Source organism: Nansenia antarctica, assembly GCF_963989245.1.
Source record: "Nansenia antarctica genome assembly, chromosome: 4".
NCBI lineage: Eukaryota > Metazoa > Chordata > Actinopteri > Argentiniformes > Microstomatidae > Nansenia > Nansenia antarctica.
In genome coordinates, this window is record NC_137689.1 from 52,338,208 (window position 1) to 52,358,160 (window position 19,953).

Consider the following 19,953-nt stretch of genomic DNA (forward strand, 5'->3'; position numbering starts at 1 on the left):
ATGACAGAAAGCTTGCAATAAACTGTTTTTTTGCACAGTGTTTGAGTGTGCAGATGCTGTTATTTTTCACTCTATTGATACTCTTCAGTTCCAGAACCTCAGCAAAGTCTGATAACGGATGAGCGGTGGTATTTTCACTATTTGCAGAATTGCAGTAATCATATTGAAATGTCTAGAAAATATTAGCAGAATATATACAATGAAATGAAATAGACTAGATGCATTGCCAGGGAAGACATTAGATGTGACCAGATGCAGACCAGAGGGTGGACCAAAACCCTCAGGAGTGAGACATTTTTGGTGTGATTGCTATTGTATTGTAGCCCTGGAATTTCTGTTTTTATTTTTTTACAGTATTTGAACTTTGCATCTTCCACTTTATTTTTCACTTTTCATTTTACACAAGTAATTGTAGTGTAATTTGAAGTAAATGTACCGTAACTTACTTTCTGCAAAGATACTGAAAAAAAAGGATAAAACATAAAGGATAGAAGCAAAAGATAGAATACTGTAAAGGATAGAAGCAAATTGTGGCATTTCTGATTCATTCTTGTTGCCTAATACTTTACAGTTGTACAGTCAACTATTCTGTCTATGATTCAGCCTGTGGTGGGCCAACCTCGGCAGAGGGTGTCTTGTGATAACTGGCCGAAACACCCAATGAGGTCGGGGACCACAACTGAAGATGTGTCGTACTGGTGGCACCACGTGATCATTGCCAAATTCCACTCCACCCAAGAGGACATCTCCAACTCCACTCAATTGTTGTGCTGAATATTTAGGGATTTTAACAACCAGTCCTATTAAGAATCCTTACAGTTGTACAGTCAACTATTCTGTCTATGATTACTATAAATCAAACCATTTTTATAATGAAATATTCATTCTTGTGAAAATCATTCAAACTATGTAATGCTCCCTGTTGTTAGTATTTTGGAAGTCAGAATGTTATGAATGTATGCTTCTGAGTGAACATTGTTGCCAGTGTGTGGTTGAACGAGCTTCTTTTGAGACATGAATGAAGTCATTGGCCAACATGAGTGTTACGAATGCAGACTGTATGAAGAGTTGTGAAACTGTGGTTTCAGTATTGAACATGGTGAGTTAGCAATCGTAAAGAACTGTAACAGAAAAACGATATAATATAATAACTCCTCATTTCGTTTGTTATGAAGGGGTACAAATAAGAGATCCTTTAAGAAAATACAGTATTTTGTAGTTTTAGTCTGAAAAATAAATGAAATAATGTGAAGGAAAAAAAGAAACTCATGATTTTGAACATCAACTACCTACATTTGGCTGCTCTATAACAATTAAACACACAAACATTGCCTCATGAGTGGATCCCTAATGAACAACGAACACAATCAATAATAGTGAACATTTGGTCCCATTTCTGATGTAGGGTCTTATCTCAATGTCACAGTGCGTTTATGGTAGTAGTAATAGTAGCAAATGATAATAGTAAAATATCATTGCTATTGTTGCGTGATGTTTAATGTTATCACTAGCTACTGCCACACCTATAGGCATAAGAAAAAAATCACTGATCCTCAGTGAGCCGAACACTGGAATGTTGTTGGGTGAGACCTGTCTTCTATTATCGTGTGAAAAAGCCCAGTGATGATGAGTGACACAATGACTAATGGACAGAGACACAAGGAAGACTCACTATAATATACGTAGGCCCCTGGGCGTACTGTGATTGTTAGGTCAGAGCTAAGGGCATGACCTAAGTGCAGGACACAGAGACAGGACACATATATACAGACAAGTAGGCAGGGCAGGAAGGCAGACACCAGGAAGTGGTCCTATTTCAAGTTTTCAAGTTTCAAGTTTATTGAAATTAAAGTGAGAGAGTAAAATTCTTAGGCTTCAATTCCTGACATTGCAGCACAAGACAATAAGGCAATAGGCATAATTCAGGATAAAAAAGTGACAATAGTACAGGACACAAGTGACAGTAGTAAAGTGACTGTGAGCTTAAGGTTTAGGTAGTCTGTATGCATGGGATGTGCTTGTGGATGATAGCACAGAGAGAATGCTATGAGACAGATACTTAGACACAGAGAATCTACAGGAAACTGAACGCTGCTAAGCAGCGAGACTGACTTCTGACTTGATGTTGGCGGTTCGCCTGGTTCTGAGACCGGGGGGATGCGCGGAGCAGGGCAGTGTGTGCCCGCCTCCAGGTCCTCCGGCAGCGGTGCACGTGGGCCTGGACCGACGGAACCACAATGTCCTCCTCCTGCCCAAGAAACAAAGTGGGCTGGAAACCGAGAGAACAGAGGAAGGGGGACAAACCAGAAGAGGCATTGATTCGGGAGTTATGGGCATACTTGACCCAGGACAGCTGAGAACTCCAGGTGGACGGGTTGGCAGATAAAACAAGAGAGCCTCCATCTACCCACACTACCTTTGCGATCGACCGGTCAACATATTGGGCACCCCTGGGTTAGAGGTTGCTGATCAAAAACTAAGGAGCACTGAACTAAAAAAGCATGACAAGATCGACCCAAATCGCCATCATAATGCTTAGGCGGGGGGACAAAAAGTTCACGAAAAAAAGGATGTGAGCTAGGGGCTGGCCTAGGGGCTAGTGGAGGTGCCTGAGAGGGAGAAGGGTTGCGGAGGCTACTGAGAACAGCGAAAACTCTTTCAAACTATCTGAAACGTCTTTGAGGACCTTTTCACGCAAGCAGGTAGACAGGGCATGCAGGGCAAGTAGACAGGTCAGGCTGGCAGGTAGATAGGCAGAAACCGGGAAGTGGTCCTGTAGCACAGAGAGAATGCTGTGAGACAATATGATGAAAATAATTGCTGGAGCGTGCGCCAAGACCACACACACACACACACACACACACACACACACACACACACACACACACACACAGACACAGACACAGACACAGACACAGACACAGACACAGACACAGACACACACACACACACACACACACACACACACACACACACACACACACACACAGACAGACAGACAGACAGAGACAGACAGGCAAGAGAGAGATACTGGCACAGGCTAGACGGAAGTGGAGTCTGTGACAGTGATTATGTAACAGAATAATCAAGGCCATATTTACTTAGAAGGTTTGCATCTGCTTTTCACCAGAAATAATTAACAAAATAAGCGGAAGAAAAGAGTAAAATAAGGTGTAAGAAGGTGTACAACATGAAGGATCAGTGTATTGGTTTGGTAAAAAAAAAGCCCTTTTACCATTTAAAAATGTTAAACACAGAGCACATGAATAAATAATAACGCTAATTTAACATGGATAATCAGAATAGGTGCAACATTTTTATCAATGTAGCATAAAGCACTTAGTCATAGAGCACAGTCATTAAAGTAAGATATAAAAGGCTGCGTTCATACCAGTGTAACCGGAATCATCAGCGTCATCAACGTTGGGTGACGAAGGTCCGGGATAAACACAAATGTCACAACAAGATGGCAGCTAGTTTACTGGAAATTAGGATAATATCTTCCACTACAGTATCTGAAATAAACACTTTTTTCTATAAAAGATCAAATAAAATAAAAACTCTTTCTAAACTCTTACTAGCCAGCTGCTCCGTTACTGAAATAGAAATGGCTTACGAAGTTCATGTGAGTTGGATAGAGAGAATGATGAAACTTTAGATTTTTTTTAAAAAAACACTAATGATTAGATTTAGATTAGATTACATTTTGTCTCCTTCCTTCTTCACAGCCTAGAAAATGACACACCCACCGAAGACGGTTCTAGTTTTTGGTTCGCGCTGAGAACCACTATTTTCTGGTTCCAGCTGCGAACCAACTTTTCAGGCTCCAAACCAATTTATTTTCAGTCTGAGCGCGCCGGCCGGTTCCAGATTAGGTTCAGGAACGGGAACCGGCACGGTTCCTTGGCGTTGTGAAAGCCCTATGAGAGTAAACTTGAGGTTTTAGTGTTGAGGTTTTAGTGTAACAGGTGTAGCACTAGGACCTAGCGGTGATAGGAAGGAGATATGGGGGAGCGCATTAGCCAGCATTCCAAAGTAGCTAGGAAGGGGCAAGGTTGTATTGTTATATCAATAACTTGAGATATATTTCAAACACAAAGCCAACCAAAGTTATCCACCTGGTTTTAGGAAAGTTTATCTTATTTCCAATAAATAATAATATGCTCTGTGTGAAAAGGCCTCTGGGGATATTCTCAATACATATTCTTATATACAAATATTACGCCTGTGGCCCCATGAAGCCACAAGGAAGAGACCACAGAGAACATGGTGGAGCAGAAGAATGTCCCTTCCCAGAACTGACGCCTGAGGTCAATGTTTTTTAGAAAACAAAACTTGTTTTTAGAAAACAAACTTACGATGTCGGGAACGCACTATAGAATATTAAAATAAAACAGTGAAGAATAGATGACGTGTCAAACATAAGACATACATTATTCGCAATGATTATTCCTAACAGTTATGGACATGATCAAACATACTCAGCACAAGTGGTCACACTTACTCAACTTAACATGACATTTTATCTGACTCCAAAAGACATTTCATGGTTAATAATGATTGACAATGCTTTGCTCATCCCTGTGTCTGACAGACAATCGGATCATATCGGATGCTAGATTCCATTACGAATACCCAAACTGGTATTTCATCAGCTTGCGAGGAGTTTACGCTCCGACCAATAGCAGAAGCTACTGATTCTCTCCCTCTCATTAACAATGCATGTGAACATTAGACATTGATGGTAGACTCTATGATAACCTGGTCACGATTATGTCATGCTGTTTTAACAGAAAATGAGAATAGAGTATCAACAAAATAACCAACTTAACAGTTTTGAAGCAACATATGAACCTACATTTTAACCATACGTTTTAACGTGTCATGGACAACACGGGAGAATGGTGCACGCGATGGGCCTAACCCAAAATTCCAAGAATATCTCGCAGTCCCTCTCGTTAAATGACATTCCCAGCAAAGGACACAATGTGAGACAGTTCATTACAATCGCAAATAAATGGCCAGGGTTCAATTTCCTCAGGCACATTACAATCGCAAAGGAATTGACATGGTCACACGCCTCTACACACCCCACGCACGAGAGGTGAGGAGACACACACACACACACGAGAGGTGAGGAGGCATACACACACACACACACACGAGAGGTGAGGAGGCATACACACACACACAAGAGGTGAGGAGACGCACACACACACGAGAGGTGAGGAGGCATACACACACACACACGAGAGGTGAGGAGGCATACACACACACACACGAGAGGTGAGGAGGCATACACACACACACACGAGAGGTGAGGAGGCATACACACACACAAGAGGTGAGGAGACGCACACACACACACGAGAGGTGAGGAGGCATACACACACACACACACACACAAGAGGTGAGGGGGCATACACACACACACACACACAAGAGGTGAGGAGGCATACACACACACACAAGAGGTGAGGAGGCATACACACACACAAGAGGTGAGGAGGCATACACACACACACAAGAGGTGAGGAGGCATACACACACACACACAAGAGGTGAGGAGGCATACACACACACACACACACACACGAGAGGTGAGGAGGCATACACACACACACGAGAGGTGAGGAGGCATACACACACACACACACACGAGAGGTGAGGAGGCATACACACACACACACACACGAGAGGTGAGGAGGCATACACACACACACACACACACACACACGAGAGGTGAGGAGGCATACACACACACACACACACACACGAGAGGTGAGGAGGCATACACACACACACACACACACACGAGAGGTGAGGAGGCATACACACACACACACACACGAGAGGTGAGGAGGCATACACACACACACACGAGAGGTGAGGAGACACACACACACACACACACACACACACACACACACACACATATTACAATCCCACCCCAAAATGTTATGCTCTTCCTCATCATTTTACTCCCTGACTTCACATTAACCAATTATGATTAATCCAATGCCATAATGTGTTTGTTTCTCATTAGTTTTGTTTTGTTCTTGTTTTATTTGTTTAGCTCCTACTATGTATCCATTTCTCCCCTTGTTAATCCATGTTATGCATATAATGTTTATTCACTGTTTTGTCTCTTTGTTATTTCCCTCCCTCAAAGAGGTGACATTATATTTTTTTTGTTTGTTTATCATAATTGTTGTTGGTGGTAGGCCAATAAAATAAAAAATAAAAATGCTTGTGTGTGTCAACAACATATGATAATTGGCGTTAGCGGCTGTTCAGGCCAGATCCACAGCATTACAATGATACCATGAATATTGTTCCATACATACTTGTGGCATGTCACATACATGACAAGAATAGCATACAGTATGTTCTCTCTGGTCATGTTCACATTAATCTTTCCACTTCCTTATACTGTAGCGAACAACGGGTTGAGTCGGTTGAACAGGAGTCAAACTCACAACGTTCTGCTTGTCAAGCTTAATAGAGTGACCTCACTTGGCAGGGACGGAGTGCTCTCTTCTCTATCTCTTGTTTTCAGGAGAGCATGCATGCCCTCAGGCTTCACTATCCACGGGTGTGTTGTGGATAAACACCATCTGTTTTTGCCCCAACTCAACTCAACCCATGTTTTTGTGTTGGCTTGTAATCAATATAGAGGCCAGGGTTGCCAAATGGGATTGACAATTTCCAGCCTAACCACAGTCAAAAAAAAGCTAAATCCACCAAAAACCACCAGCCCAAAACCCATATTGTTAGAGAACCGCTAATTACTATTGGGCAGGTGTCCATCTCCTGCCCCTAAACTGTATGTCTGTTGCCAATGATGTTTGTAAAATAAAAAAAACCTGCACATTGTATGTAGCTACTAGGGTGTGTGTTTTAACTTCACGCTTTTGGTAACTTTCAGGCACTGATACTGCCTAAATGCTATTTATCTAGCCCAACCACCCAAATGCTTTTTTTCCGGCCCAGTGTGATCAAAAGTAGCCCATTCGGCGGGAAGCCGCCCCATCTGGCAATCCTGGTTGTGTTGGCTTATAATCAATACAGTAGAGGCAGTGCAGTCTTCGCCGAAGATGAATCACCACACGGGGTCGCTGTTGTTGTAGAAATATGTTATGTCCATGTCATTATGTCAGTTTTCCATGGCATCATATTGTTATCTAGTAGTCGAACTGTAGGTCTAGTTGGTATCCCTTGATATGATTGTGTTTCATTGTCATTCTGCCATTGCATGGGCAATGTCCTAAATACATAAATGAGCTGACATTGACAAAGTTGAACTTTCATTACCTCTGGGCCACTGGCTTTACCATTATCATTCAAAGCAACAAAGGGTTATGCATAAACGTTCATGTCATACGTATAGTTGTGTTTTCAGCCTCGTGTCATTGTTTTTTATAGCCGTGCTTTGGTTTGATGCTCCTCTGTCTGGATTGAACAGACACTCCTTCAGACACTCTTCAGTGAGTCTGTCTATTCAGAGTCTCCTCTCTCTCTCTCTCTCTCTCTCTCTCTCTCTCTCTCTCTCTCTCTCTCTCTCTCTCTCTCTCTCTCTCTCTCTCGCTCCGGACGCTGAGGCTAACTGAGTGACGAGGTCTCTGCATCTCTTTATGGAAATAACATCATCATGCTCATTTCCACAGACAGTACAGACAGTCCAGTCCACTGGCCATCTCCACAAATACCCTCTGGATTCAGATGCTCTGTGTGTGTCTTAATTAGATCATGTCCTAGCCTGTGGATGTGCAGAGCCGGACCCAGTCGTGACGAGCCCACTGTCATGAATGTCAGAAGTACGTTGCCTAAGATTCATCCTCTCACACCTCAGGTCTAGTGTGGTTGGGGAAACTGTAGGTTTTATATTTAGGCTAGGCTGGGGGTGGGTTTGAATCCTGTTTTGTTTTTATTCTGCTTCCTCCGTCTCTCTCTCTCTCTTGGCCTAGATAAGTCACTTTTTTGGAGCCCTTTTGGCAAGTGTGTGTGTGTGTGTGTGTGTGTGTGTGTGTGTGTGTGTGTGCGCGCGCGCGCCTGCCTGTGTGTGCATGCGTGTCTGTCTGTGTGTGTGTGGTGTGGGTGTCGTGTATGTTTGTGTGTTTTATATTTGTGTGTATTTGTGTGCGTGTGTGTGCTCACATGCTGTTGTTTTATGTTCTGTGTGAGTATGGGAGGGAGTGTGTATGTGCTTGGCGTCTGTATTTGTGTAATGTTTCCAGACTGTTTTTTTTTTAATGATGACTGTTTGTCTTTAATGATGACTTTTGGAAGCGCATATACAGTGGTAGGTGTGTTGGGCCTGCAAGGAGTCATCTTCTGCTCTTCATTGTTAACATAATTACTACACATGAGGTTTGACTACACCAGAAACCAGACTCAGCACATTATATCTCAAAAGGGACGAAAAGGGACTTTCTTTTACGACATGATTTATTCAGTTGAGATTTAAATCAATTGTTCAGATCTCCAGATGATGCCACCTGTCCTGCCGTGTGCTAAAGCTAACCTAGAGAGAAAGAGAGAGAGAGAGAGAGAGAGAGAGAGAGAGAGAGGTTTACTGTTTGTGAGTGAGCATCCCTACCCTGTCACGCTCAACCATGTCGATCACGGGGAGACCAGACTGGAGAAGAGAATCATATCAGAGGACTCTCTCTCTCTCTCTCTCTCTCTCTCTCTCTCTCTCTCTCTCTCTCTCTCTCTCTCGTCTCTCTCTCTCTCTCATCTCTCTCTCTCTCGCCTCTCTCTCTCTCGTCTCTCTCTCTCGTCTCTCTCTCTCTCTCTCTCTCTCTCTCTCTCTCGTCTCTCTCTCTCATCTCTCTCGTCTCTCGTCTCTCTCATCTCTCTCATCTCTCTCTCATCTCTCTCTCTCTCTCTCTCTCTCTCTCTCGTCTCTGTCTGTCTCAGTTATCTATGTGGTTGTATGTCTGTCTCAATGGGGGCTAGTGGAGGTACAGGGAGGACGGGCTCTGGTATTGATACCATTCCTCATTCCATTCCATGCATTAGAATGAGCCTATCGTTCCGATTTCCACGTCTACCAGCCTCCACTGGTCCAAAAGCTCTGTGAATTCACCCCTCTCCGCACTGACTCTCCCTATTGTTCTAGACCTCACTCCGTCACTCAATTACCCCATCACTCCATCAATCCATCACTTCAACTCTCCGTCACTCTCAATGCTTTTGTTCGGCATCTGTTCAGTGCTGGCATGCCTCTTGAGAGGGTCAGGTACTGGTCATGTGTGTGTGTCTGTAGAACGTATGGGAGGCAGAGACTCATGTCATCATCCACTGCGGTTTCCTAGTGCAGGATTTCTTGTTTGACAATCATCTTGACATTGGTGACATCATCCATCGTCCTATCCGTCCTTATCTAATTCTGTTCGCAGTCATTGACATCTGAGATGAGCTGAGATGGTTGTTGGGATATCCTGTCTCTCTCTCTCTCTATCTGTATCTCTCTGTGTGTGTTTGCGTGTGTGCGCGTGTGCCTGTGTGTGTGTGTGTGTGTGTGTTTGCCTGCTCAGCCAGACTCAGGGGGATGTCTGGGTCAATTCCCAGAAGTAGCCTAGACGCTGGCTGTCCTGTCCTTATCTCTGCTAGCTTCCCCCTCTGGCACACAGGGAGTGTTCTAGGAGCTTCAAAGTGCTGCTTTGTTTTTTTGTATAAATAGTGGAATGGAATGGAATGGAATGGAATGGAATGGACTTTATTTGTCATTGCTACAGTACAGGTACCAAACAACGAAATTTAGGAGGGGAGGCTCCCCTGGTGTTTAGGAAAGGAAAAAGAAAACACATTTTAGAAAAAGCATAGATGCATAAAATCACAAGAAGGTAAGGAGCTGGTTTACATCAATAAAGGCTATGTATAAATCAGAGCCTATTGTACAGACAAGGATTGTAAAAGATGTATTTGACAACAACAAAATATAGGAATTTCTTAACGAATAATGCAAATATCAAGATGAAGAATGTCTGGTAGCGAGGAGGGGGGAGAGGGAGGAGAGAGGAGCGAGTGAGGGGGATGAAGCTGGCATTAAGTGTTCTTTATGGCTTACAGCCATGGGCTTTGTTATTTATCCAAATTAAATGACACATTCAGGTTGTGCTATATTACTAAGGGGGGTGGTGACGGTGGTGGGGTGGAAGGCATTGTGAGTGGATTTTTTTTTAAGCCTCTCACTGTGGGTTAAAGCTGTTCATCTGTACCAAAAGAAGCGCTCTATTTGGTATACCTTCTGGGTGAAATCAGGATTAAGGGGGGTCTGCTAGCACAGCCTGGCCAGTAGAAAGTGGGCAGGTCATCTCTGGGTTACTGGATTAGTCTTACTTGGGCCATCAGGGAGAAATAACAACAATAGCCAAAACCAACTGTCAACAGTTTCATTTGACACTTCACCTATGAGGTGTTAAGCTGTATAGAAACTATAATCTTTTAATCACCGAATCCCAGAAAGAGTCTGATTTAATCAGACTACACCCTCCCATGAGTAAGCTGTGGCTAGCGAGTACAACATTGAAAAAAATCTGAATTGATGCCAAAGTATGACATGCTGTGAAGCCATTTGAATAGTTATTTGGATGATCTCTTGTGTTCTACAGTAGGTGGTGGCTTCTGTCCAACATAGCAAGGGAGGCTACTGGAGGTATGGACGACCTTGTTGTAATGCTTCCATGCCTTACAATGAACCCGCCCTCCAATGTCTACCTCCGCCAACCTCCATTGTCTTCTGAAGTAACTTTTTGTCACTTATGTCCTGTACTACTGACACTTTTTATCTTGAATTATGCTTGATTTATTATGCCCTATGTCTTGTGCTGCAATGCAATGTCAGGGTCCGAAGCCTAAGCATTTTACTTCCTTACACTTGTGTAATGTGATGTAACAATAAACTTGAAACTTTAAGTCCTCTTCAGCAAGTAGATTCCAGTTGGTTTAAGATGTACCTGGAGCACAAACGATTTCATTATGACTTTCTTGTTGGCATGCAGCCAAATATACACAAACAAGAGTGCCCACAGTCCCCCCCCCTCTGGCAAATCCATCATGGTGAGTTTGCTATTAAGTGACACTTCTAACTTTGTTTGGGAAGCCTAGCTCGTTCCACTGTCACCCGTAGCAACTGACTAGACCCTGCCTCTTTTTATCTTTTATTTTTTATTTTTTAGAACCACCCTCACCCCCTGATATCCTCAATCAAATTCTTTCCTGACCAATCACAAGTATCCATCATGCATATCATTGAATCAGAGTGATATGCATCACTCTGATAGTGATATGCAGGTTGGGTGTCCAAAGGGCATTGCCTTTCCCTTTACTAGTCATGTGCCCGCAGCACCATAATACTACAAGTCCCAAGATGCACTGCGAGTGCATTGGCGCGTACCGAGTGCCCGCGAGCGAGCGCGACCCCGCGTCTTCTCTTCACTTCAGTACTAGTCATGAGCAGCAGCAGCACAGTCACAGTGGAGGCCTAAACATCGCCGTTCATCTCCCTCTCCCCCAAAATGGCAAAAAGAAAGGTAGACGCTGAAAACAGGGGGTTTCAAGACAAGTGGGAGGCAAAAAGTAAGAAAATAAGTAAAAGGAAAGCCTATGTGTCTTGTGTGTGGAGACAGCGTGTCTGTTATGAAATAATATAACTTAAGAAGGCACTATGAAACATCAACGAAACACACAGACGCACAGAAAGACAAATACAAGAATATGAACACAGAACAAAGGCTACAGAAGGTAGAAGAGTTGTATGCATGCACTGCGCATGAGAGTAGTTCAGTATTTTAGTCCACTGGTGCTATTGAATGTATTTCCAAGTCGCACAGAAATATTCACTCGCAAATGCGACCAAAACAGTCACAATGTCGAGCCCTGCCTTTTGCTCTAATGAAACGCCGAGTATGTCAGCAAGTTTGCACTAACTTTTCTAATTTTATTATAAAAGACAGTCATTGGTGAGGATCAGAGCAGCACACTGATTTGTTTTTAATGCTTGCTGTTTCATTTTTGCATTTATCTGGCCATTGAGTTTTGAAGGAAAATTTGATTTTGCTGTTTACATGTTAAAAAAAAGAAGGCAAAAAAAACCGTTTTCAATTTATTACTGAAAGAGCCTTGAGAAAATATTGCAACTGATTTTATTTATGTTTTACTTAGGCTAATTTAATGATTAATGTTAATGTGCAATATAGGCTGTGTTATTGGTATTGGTTCAATATGTGCAATAATTGCGAGTTTTAATAAACATTGAACCAGCCCGGCCCTCCACTTTTTTTTATTTTGGCCCCCTGTGTATTTGACTTTGACATGACAAGCTGAAAGGATTAAAGTAGACATGACATGCTTATTTCTCTATATGTACTGTATATGTGTTGTATATATTATATTTATATTTCACTCTTTTCTTATCCCGCAGTCTCTTCTTCTCTTTCTCTTCCACTATCCCAGTCTCCCTTTCCCCCCCCTCTCAGTCGGCTCTCTCTCACTTTCTACTCACTACTCTTTCACCCCCATTTCTCTCCCACTCTTCTTGCTCCCCCTCTCCTTCTCTAGCGTCAGGTTTCGGTCCTCTCCCCAGATCCTCTGACCCCTCTCTCTCTCTCTGTAGAGTCACTCAGGGATGGACTCTCCTGGTGTACACAGAGTGTCCCTGGGCAACCCCCCTGACAACGCCACAGAGTCCTCTTTCCTTCTCAAAACTTTCGGTGAGTAATGTGCTGCGTTTCTCTTTGTCTTCCGACCAAGGGAGAGTTTACCATCTTTTCAAAATTGCTTCTTGTTTGTGTTATGAAGGGTTTGTGTGTGTGTGTGTGTGTGTTAATTTTGTGCACCCCGTAGCATAGCACCAGCCAATCAGCTGTGTCCGTTCAGTCAAAGTCCTGGTCAGAGCTCCAGCTCCAGAGTTTGGGTCACATGGGGGATGAAGCTCCCTTTCTATTTCATACATTTCTCTCTCTCTCTCTCTTTCTCTCTAAGTACAGTAATATGTACATTCCTGAGCGACAAGTGAAACTTCTCTTTTCTCTTCCGGGTGTTACCTCATATTTCTGCCTAGTGCAACTTTAGAAGTAACCAAGACATCATCCCTGCTCCTCATCCGTTTGCAGCCAACGTACCACTACATTTGATATTGCCACTGCAGGAATGTGATCATACAAGCATGACAGCCTCATCAGATCCAGCAGCAGCAGCAGCCCACCTGGGCGGTGAACCTGAGACGGATGTGCCCGGGCTGGGCTAACTGTGGCGCTCCACTGGGCTCAGGTGTACCATACCGTCATTAGGGGGTGTAATTAGGGTCCCCCTTGTTAGCGATACGCTAAATCATTCATAAAGGCTATCAGACAGACAGGAGGATGCACCTGCGTCCAAAAGGCTACGCTCGTTAATAATGCAGTGTTTACCTTAGCCCCGGACCAGAGCCATGTCTACCTGCCCCGCTCCATAAATATGTGAGGAGCTTTAAGAGACCGGGGGGGGCGGGACTGGAGGTGGAGGAGGAGGGGTAACGGTTTCAGGGGTGGGGGGGGGTTGTTGGGGGTCATAGACTTGTTTCATGAGAGACTGAGAGACAGTACAGTGGAGATGTCATGTATTCCACTTGAGACCATGATCTTATGAAAAGGTTCTAGAGAAGCAACATGACAGAGAGATGATCGATATTTCAGCAGTGAGCTGAACACAGAGTATTTGATCTATTCAAGCATCTAGTAGAAGTAGAATCTATTAAAGACCCTGTCTCTCCTCTTCATGAAGTCTTTTACTGACCCCTTAAAACACAGGTTATGGGTTCTACACATCAGTCGTGGGTGTAGTTTATGGGTGCTACACATCGATAGTGGGAGTACGTTACATCCTGTACAAGGTGCTATGAAACCATTTGAACAGTGCTACCGTACGACAGTTCAATTCATCGTCCCTTCACCTTTAGCGATGATTATGACAACAACGATTACTGTTATCATTTTAGGATGATCTCGATTTCATGAGATGGAAAACCTCTATATTCCTAGTATTCCTGGTAAACGTTCAAGCTAACCAGCTGTACGTCCTGTTCGAGGGTCTATTTGGTGTGAAGAAGCTGTGCACCAGCAGCGTGAGATTGACAGGGATTATAGCAGTACATATCTGAGAGTCCTTACTCTGCTGCAGCAGCTGCTTTCCTCTCACTTGTAGATACGACACACAAAGGAATGCTCAAACGACCGAATCCTCCACAAAGCTGCTGGCCCTGTGCACTCTACAACCGGTCTAAACCGTCCGTGTCTGCACGCTGCCTCCAGTAATGCATTCTCCTGTGCATGCGCACGCACGCACACATGCACACATATGAACGCACCCACCTACACACACACACACACACACACAATCTGCCTCAGTGCTGAGTATAAGTTTCTTTCGGGTGAAATCCTAATCACCGTTGTTGTTCATTCTAGCAGATGGGGTGCAAGTCATGCAAGACAAGACCATATGAACCTAGCTAGACCTGAAACAAGGTCATAGCCTGTTGTACCGCCCACGCCGGCAAACTGTCACACACACTCTGTTATTTGCTGACTTTACCCAACAGGACCACATTGACTGCCTGGTCCAGTCTCAAGAGGATGCCATCAATAACCGTAGCTTTAATGTGTTCTCACTACGCCTATAAACAATACACACACACACACTCACTCACTCACTCACACACACACACCCTCTTGTACCAGCCGGGAGACACACACATACATTTCTTTTTTTTTCCCAACCCAATCATAACAGGAAGTCAGTATGTGCTGGGAACAGCGATTGAATTTGACAGATCTTGAACGGCCTTCTGGATTAAGTGCCTGTTAAGCTTCCTTTCTCTGGCTCCCTGTTAGAGCTGCCTGTTAGGATATGCACTCAAAACAGTTCGACTGACACTCTCCCCTGTCTATGGGCTTCCTGGAGAGGTCTAAACCCTTACCTCTCTGTCCTCCTCAACTTCACCTCCTCTGCATCAGCTGCTAAAGCTTCCTACTACCATTCCAAAATCCAATCCTCTGCCTCTAACCCAAGAAAATTGTTTTCCACGTTTTTCCACACTCCTCATCCCTCCTCCCTCGTCCCTGTCTGCGGATAACTTTGTCACCTACTTCGAAAAAGAAAGTTGATGACATTAGCAGTTCCATCTCTCCACCTCGCGCCAACACTGCTAACACCTCTCCCCAACCCACAGTGCTACACATTCAGCTCTTTCCCCCCTCTCCCCAGATGATATTCTAAAACTCATCACTTCTAAGCGGGCAACCACCTGTTGATCCTACCCCCTCCCTTCTTCTCCGATCCATTTCCAAAGACCTCCTTCCCCTCGTTACCACAGCAATCAACCACTCCCTATACACAGGATCTGCCCCAGCTGCGTTTACCACTAGAACAGCCATGGGTGGGATAATTTATTTTACACCCTGTGAGTAAAATAAAATGTTATATCTTTGCACTCAATAACATTTCAGGACCCTCCTTTCAAGACTTTTCCTAGATATGTGCTTCCTACCACCCAGTATCCTTACATTTTCAAAATCACATCAGGATAAGCTAGTATAAAGATATTTTTTAGTTTTTCTGGGTAGGAGACAATTTACAAGCCGGCCAACTAGTGGCCATTGTGTGTAAAATAGCAGCTTTCCATTGTAAAGACTATGGTCATTTTATCTTAAGACTATGGTCATCTTATAGTAGGTAAAAAAGGCACAACTGTTCTAGTGTTAAGACAGCCAGAGTCAAGCACCCGTCTTCTGTACACAACTACAGACCGGTATCCCTTCTCTCCTTCTTATCGAAAACCCTTGATTGTGCTGTATCTAATTAACTATCTCACTATCTCAACAACCTCCTTGACCCGTACCAATCCGGTTTTAAGGCTGGGCATTCTACTGAAACTGCTCTCCTTGCTGTCACAGAGGCCCTCCACTCTGCTCAAGCTTCATCCCTCTCCTTTGTGACCTGTCTGCCACCTTCGACACAGTAAACCACCTGATACTTCTCTCCAGTCTCTCAGATCTGGGCATCTCTAGCTCTGCACTCTCTTGGTTTGCATCCTATCAGGCTGATCACTCTTACCAGGTGATGTGGAGAGGATCTCTGTCCGCTCCATGAGCCCTCACCACCGGGGTCCCCCAGGGCTCCGTCCTAGGGCCCTTACTGTTCTCCCTCCACACAAAATCTCTTTGCTCAGTAATTTCCTCACATGGTTTCTCCTAACAATGCTATGCAGATGACATACAACTCTTCCTGTATCCCCCCCTCTGACTCACAGGTAGCAACACGTGTCTAGGCGTGTCTTGCAGACATTTCTTCTTGGATGTCACCCCACCACCTCAAGCTCAACCTTAACAAGACTGAGCTACTCATCCTCCCTGGGAAAGCCTGTCCTCTCTAAGACTCCATCACAGTAGAGAACTCGACAGTGACCTTCTCCCAGACAGCAAAGAACATTGGGGTAGTCCTCGACAACCACTTATCTTGTGCGACAAACATCACAGCGACAGCACGCTCCTGCAGATTCGTCCTCTACAACATCAGAAGGATACACCCATTCCTCACCAGAGAAGCAGCTCAACTCCTGGTCCAGACACTGGTCATCTCCCACCTTGACTACTGCAACGCACTCCTGGCCGGACTCCCCACCTCCACCATCAGACCTCTGCAGCTCATCCAGAATGCTGCCGCCCGTCTGGTGTTCAACCTCCCCAAATTCTCCCATGTCACCGCTCTCCTCTGCACCCTTCACTGGCTCCTGATAGCAGCTTGCATTAGATTCAAGACCTCCTACATGCAAGCAATGGTCAGCCCCCCACACACTTGCCCGTTACTCGGCTCCTCCACCTCTGCTGGCCGACTGACACCACCACCACCTACAGGGTTGCAGCCAGTTGCACTACCTGGTCACGGCTCTTCACCGTGTGTTACCGTCTAATTACTTTTCCTGTGATGACTGGTGGATAGAGGATTCACTTACTTAGACAAATGTATTTGCTGTAAGTCGCGTTGGATAAAGGCAGCTGCTAAATGCCAAAAATGTCAATGTAAGAGGCACTTTAGAACTGACTGTTGCAGTGCTGTCAGACTACTCAGACTATGTGTGCTGAAGCTTCGTATCTGAGACAGGTGGAGAAAGAAGGAAAGAAGTCATGAAGGATACAATGGAGGGAGTAATGAAGGGGGGGGAGGGAGGGAGAGCTAGCAAGGAATGGGTGATGTCAAAACAGCCAAAAAGAAGCAGACACACTAAGACAGTGTTTCTAAAGTTACAAAGGCCGAAGTTGTATAATTGGAGTTTGCAGAAGAGTTCAGCAAGTTTGTGTGAAAAAGAGTAATGCGGGTATGGATGAAAGGGCATTTCAACATTCTTCATCATCTCCCTTGGTTGAATTTTGTTGCGATTGAAATAAATAGATTATTAATGCATCCTTATTCATGCATCCTTCCCACTCATTATTAAACAATCTCTTTCTTCCCCCCTTTCCCTTCCTCTCTTAGCACCCTCCTCCCTGCCTACTCATCTCTCCCTCTCATCTCTCCCTCCTCTCTACCCTCTCTCCATCTCTCCATCTCTCCCTCTCTCCCACACACACACCCACACTGTTCTGGCCTGCTATAGTTGATTTCCACTAATTGAGAGTTGTTGATTTGATTCTCTCTAAGCTTCATGAATATTTTACTGTGGAGACTCTAGAGGAATATTTCATCATCTGTGGGTTGTGATCAGCCTTTTACATGGTTTTATGAATGCATATTTAGCTCACCAGCGGAGGATTTGTCTCCAATCTTCAGTCCCAGCTGTAATCTCTGATCTTGTCTCATCACTGGCTACAGGAAAAAGTCGCTGAGTCATCGAGGGCCTATGTCGTGTCATGTTTATGCCTTGAGAGAGAGAGAGATGGACGAGGGGGGAGGGAGAGAGTCGAGAGAGAGAGAGAGAGAGAGAGAGAGAGAGAGAGAGAGAGGGAGAGAGGGGACAGCGAGGAGCTTCTTTTATGCCTCCTAATCAATAGTCGTTTTTATCCACCTTTCTGTTCCATTTGAAATAAGTGATAGTGTCTCAAATCGCTGGCAAGGGAGCTACAGCCTGGCGGCATCGTGTGAGTCAGAGGGAAAAGATGATTGTGTTGTGGGGCTATCCTCAGTTCACCTAGCCCTTCTATTGAAGCTATCTATCTCCTAATGAAAATCTCTTCTCTCTGTGATTGTATTTCATTGAGAAGCCCATTGTGGTGTGTTTTGGCAGGCAAATCGCTGGATTAGAAAATTAGTTTGGGGGTTATAGTATATACCAGTAATTTACAAATAAAAGGGTCTCTGAGTTTCTCCAAAGAGGCACATAACCTCCCCTCTCTCTCACTCTCTCTCTCTTTCTCTCTTATCAAATCTGTTCTTTGTTCCTTCAGATACAATGGAGAGAGTTGGCCTCCTTCCAGAATAAAACAAGCCTTGTTATGCCCTTCTCAGCAATTGTAAGTTGAAGTTTCCAAATGTTTCAAAATGGCTGAACAACTCTAAGTCCCGATCCACTCGTTGCCTCCTTTCTCTTCTACATACAATGGCCACCAGCAGTTTACACATCAACGATTCATTTGATCAGGAATAGCATTTAACTGCTGGTTTGGCACACACTTTAGAATGTAAACAGAGACCTAGGCAACAGAGCGATTCAGAGCAGAGAGAGAGAGAGACAGCGTGTGAGCGAGCACATTTTGTGTGTTTTGACAGGGTTGAGATGATGATGAAATAGCATTGGGTTGTACACGGATGCCACCATTGGTTACCAGGGTTCGAGGTCTTGTGAAGTAGCACACTGTGCTACTAAAGGCATACGTGAAACCAGTGGATGGCTACTTGAGGTAGAAATCGGAGGACGGTACCACACTTTTACAGTACAGTCGGCACCTTGAGTTCCATTGTTTGCATCAACAAGCTTGGCCTAATATGTGTTTTCCACAGCCATATTCCTTACTATCATGAATGAATCATTCTCACTAACCCATAACTTCCCAGTGTGTTCCTATTACGAATGGCGCCCATCTCTGTGTGTGTGTGTGTGTGTGTGTCTGTGACCCGACTGTGCCCTCTTACAGTCGGCTGGGCTCAGCAGTGTGTGAGACTGGCACCAGCGCTCCCAGTCCTAATACGGCCTGGCACACAAGCTAACACTGGGGGCCAGGCACTGGGTTACCAAGGAGACGTTACCAGAGACATGCGCATGTCTGCCTGTCTGTCTGTCTGTCTGTCTGTCTGTCTGTCTTCTCTCTGTTTGTCTGTCTGTCTGTCTTCTCTCTGTTTGTCGCCAGTCTCTCGGTCTCTCTCTCCCTGTCTTATGCCTATGACCTTCTAGGACTCTGTTGGTCTATCTATATCCCTATCTCTCTCTCCCAGTTTCACCACACTCACTTCTTCCACTTTGAATGTGCGGAAGGAGCAGCCACCGCTTCCCCCCTCTGTGCCCATGGAGCAGTGCTCCTCTTTGGGCTGGTTAGCTCCAGACAGTGGGCTCTTTCCTCCTGACCTCCTGTCACCCTGACCATTAAAGACGCTCCAGTTGCGCCAAAGACAACAGTCACAGACAAAGCCTGGGCAGGATATGGCATCACAACCTCCTAGGGCAGAGTGCACAGAGTAGGCAAGGGGGAGGGAGGAATGGAACGAGAGAGGGGAGGGAGGATGGAGGAAGAGAGGCAAATAGGGAGGGATGGAGGGAGGGAAGGGGAAGGGTGGAGGGAGGGAGCATGGGAGGCTGGATGTTACATATGTAACCACGAGCTAAAGTGCAGGGCTTAAAGTACTCCGGCACAGTGCCGGATTTCCGGCGCGGGAGAATAAAATAAAAAATAAAAAATGCCAGCCTGCTGCAAGTCTCCAAATGTTAACCATCTTTAATTCATGCATAAAGGCTTTCCAAACGTATTTCCTATGATTATG

General features: G+C 44.6%; 1 protein-coding gene across 1 annotated transcript in view; it reads right to left on the reverse strand.

The window, feature by feature from the left end:
• The window catches only part of LOC308156081 (eosinophil peroxidase-like), a gene marked incomplete at both ends in the record, with an annotated part of 43,298 nt that overhangs the window by 16,060 nt on the left and 7,285 nt on the right, over positions 1-19,953 (reverse strand). The window contains one exon of the mRNA XM_080529442.1: positions 2,113-2,269. Coding sequence (XP_080385568.1) covers positions 2,113-2,269 — 157 coding nt within the window. The remainder of the gene's footprint in view (positions 1-2,112; positions 2,270-19,953) is intronic.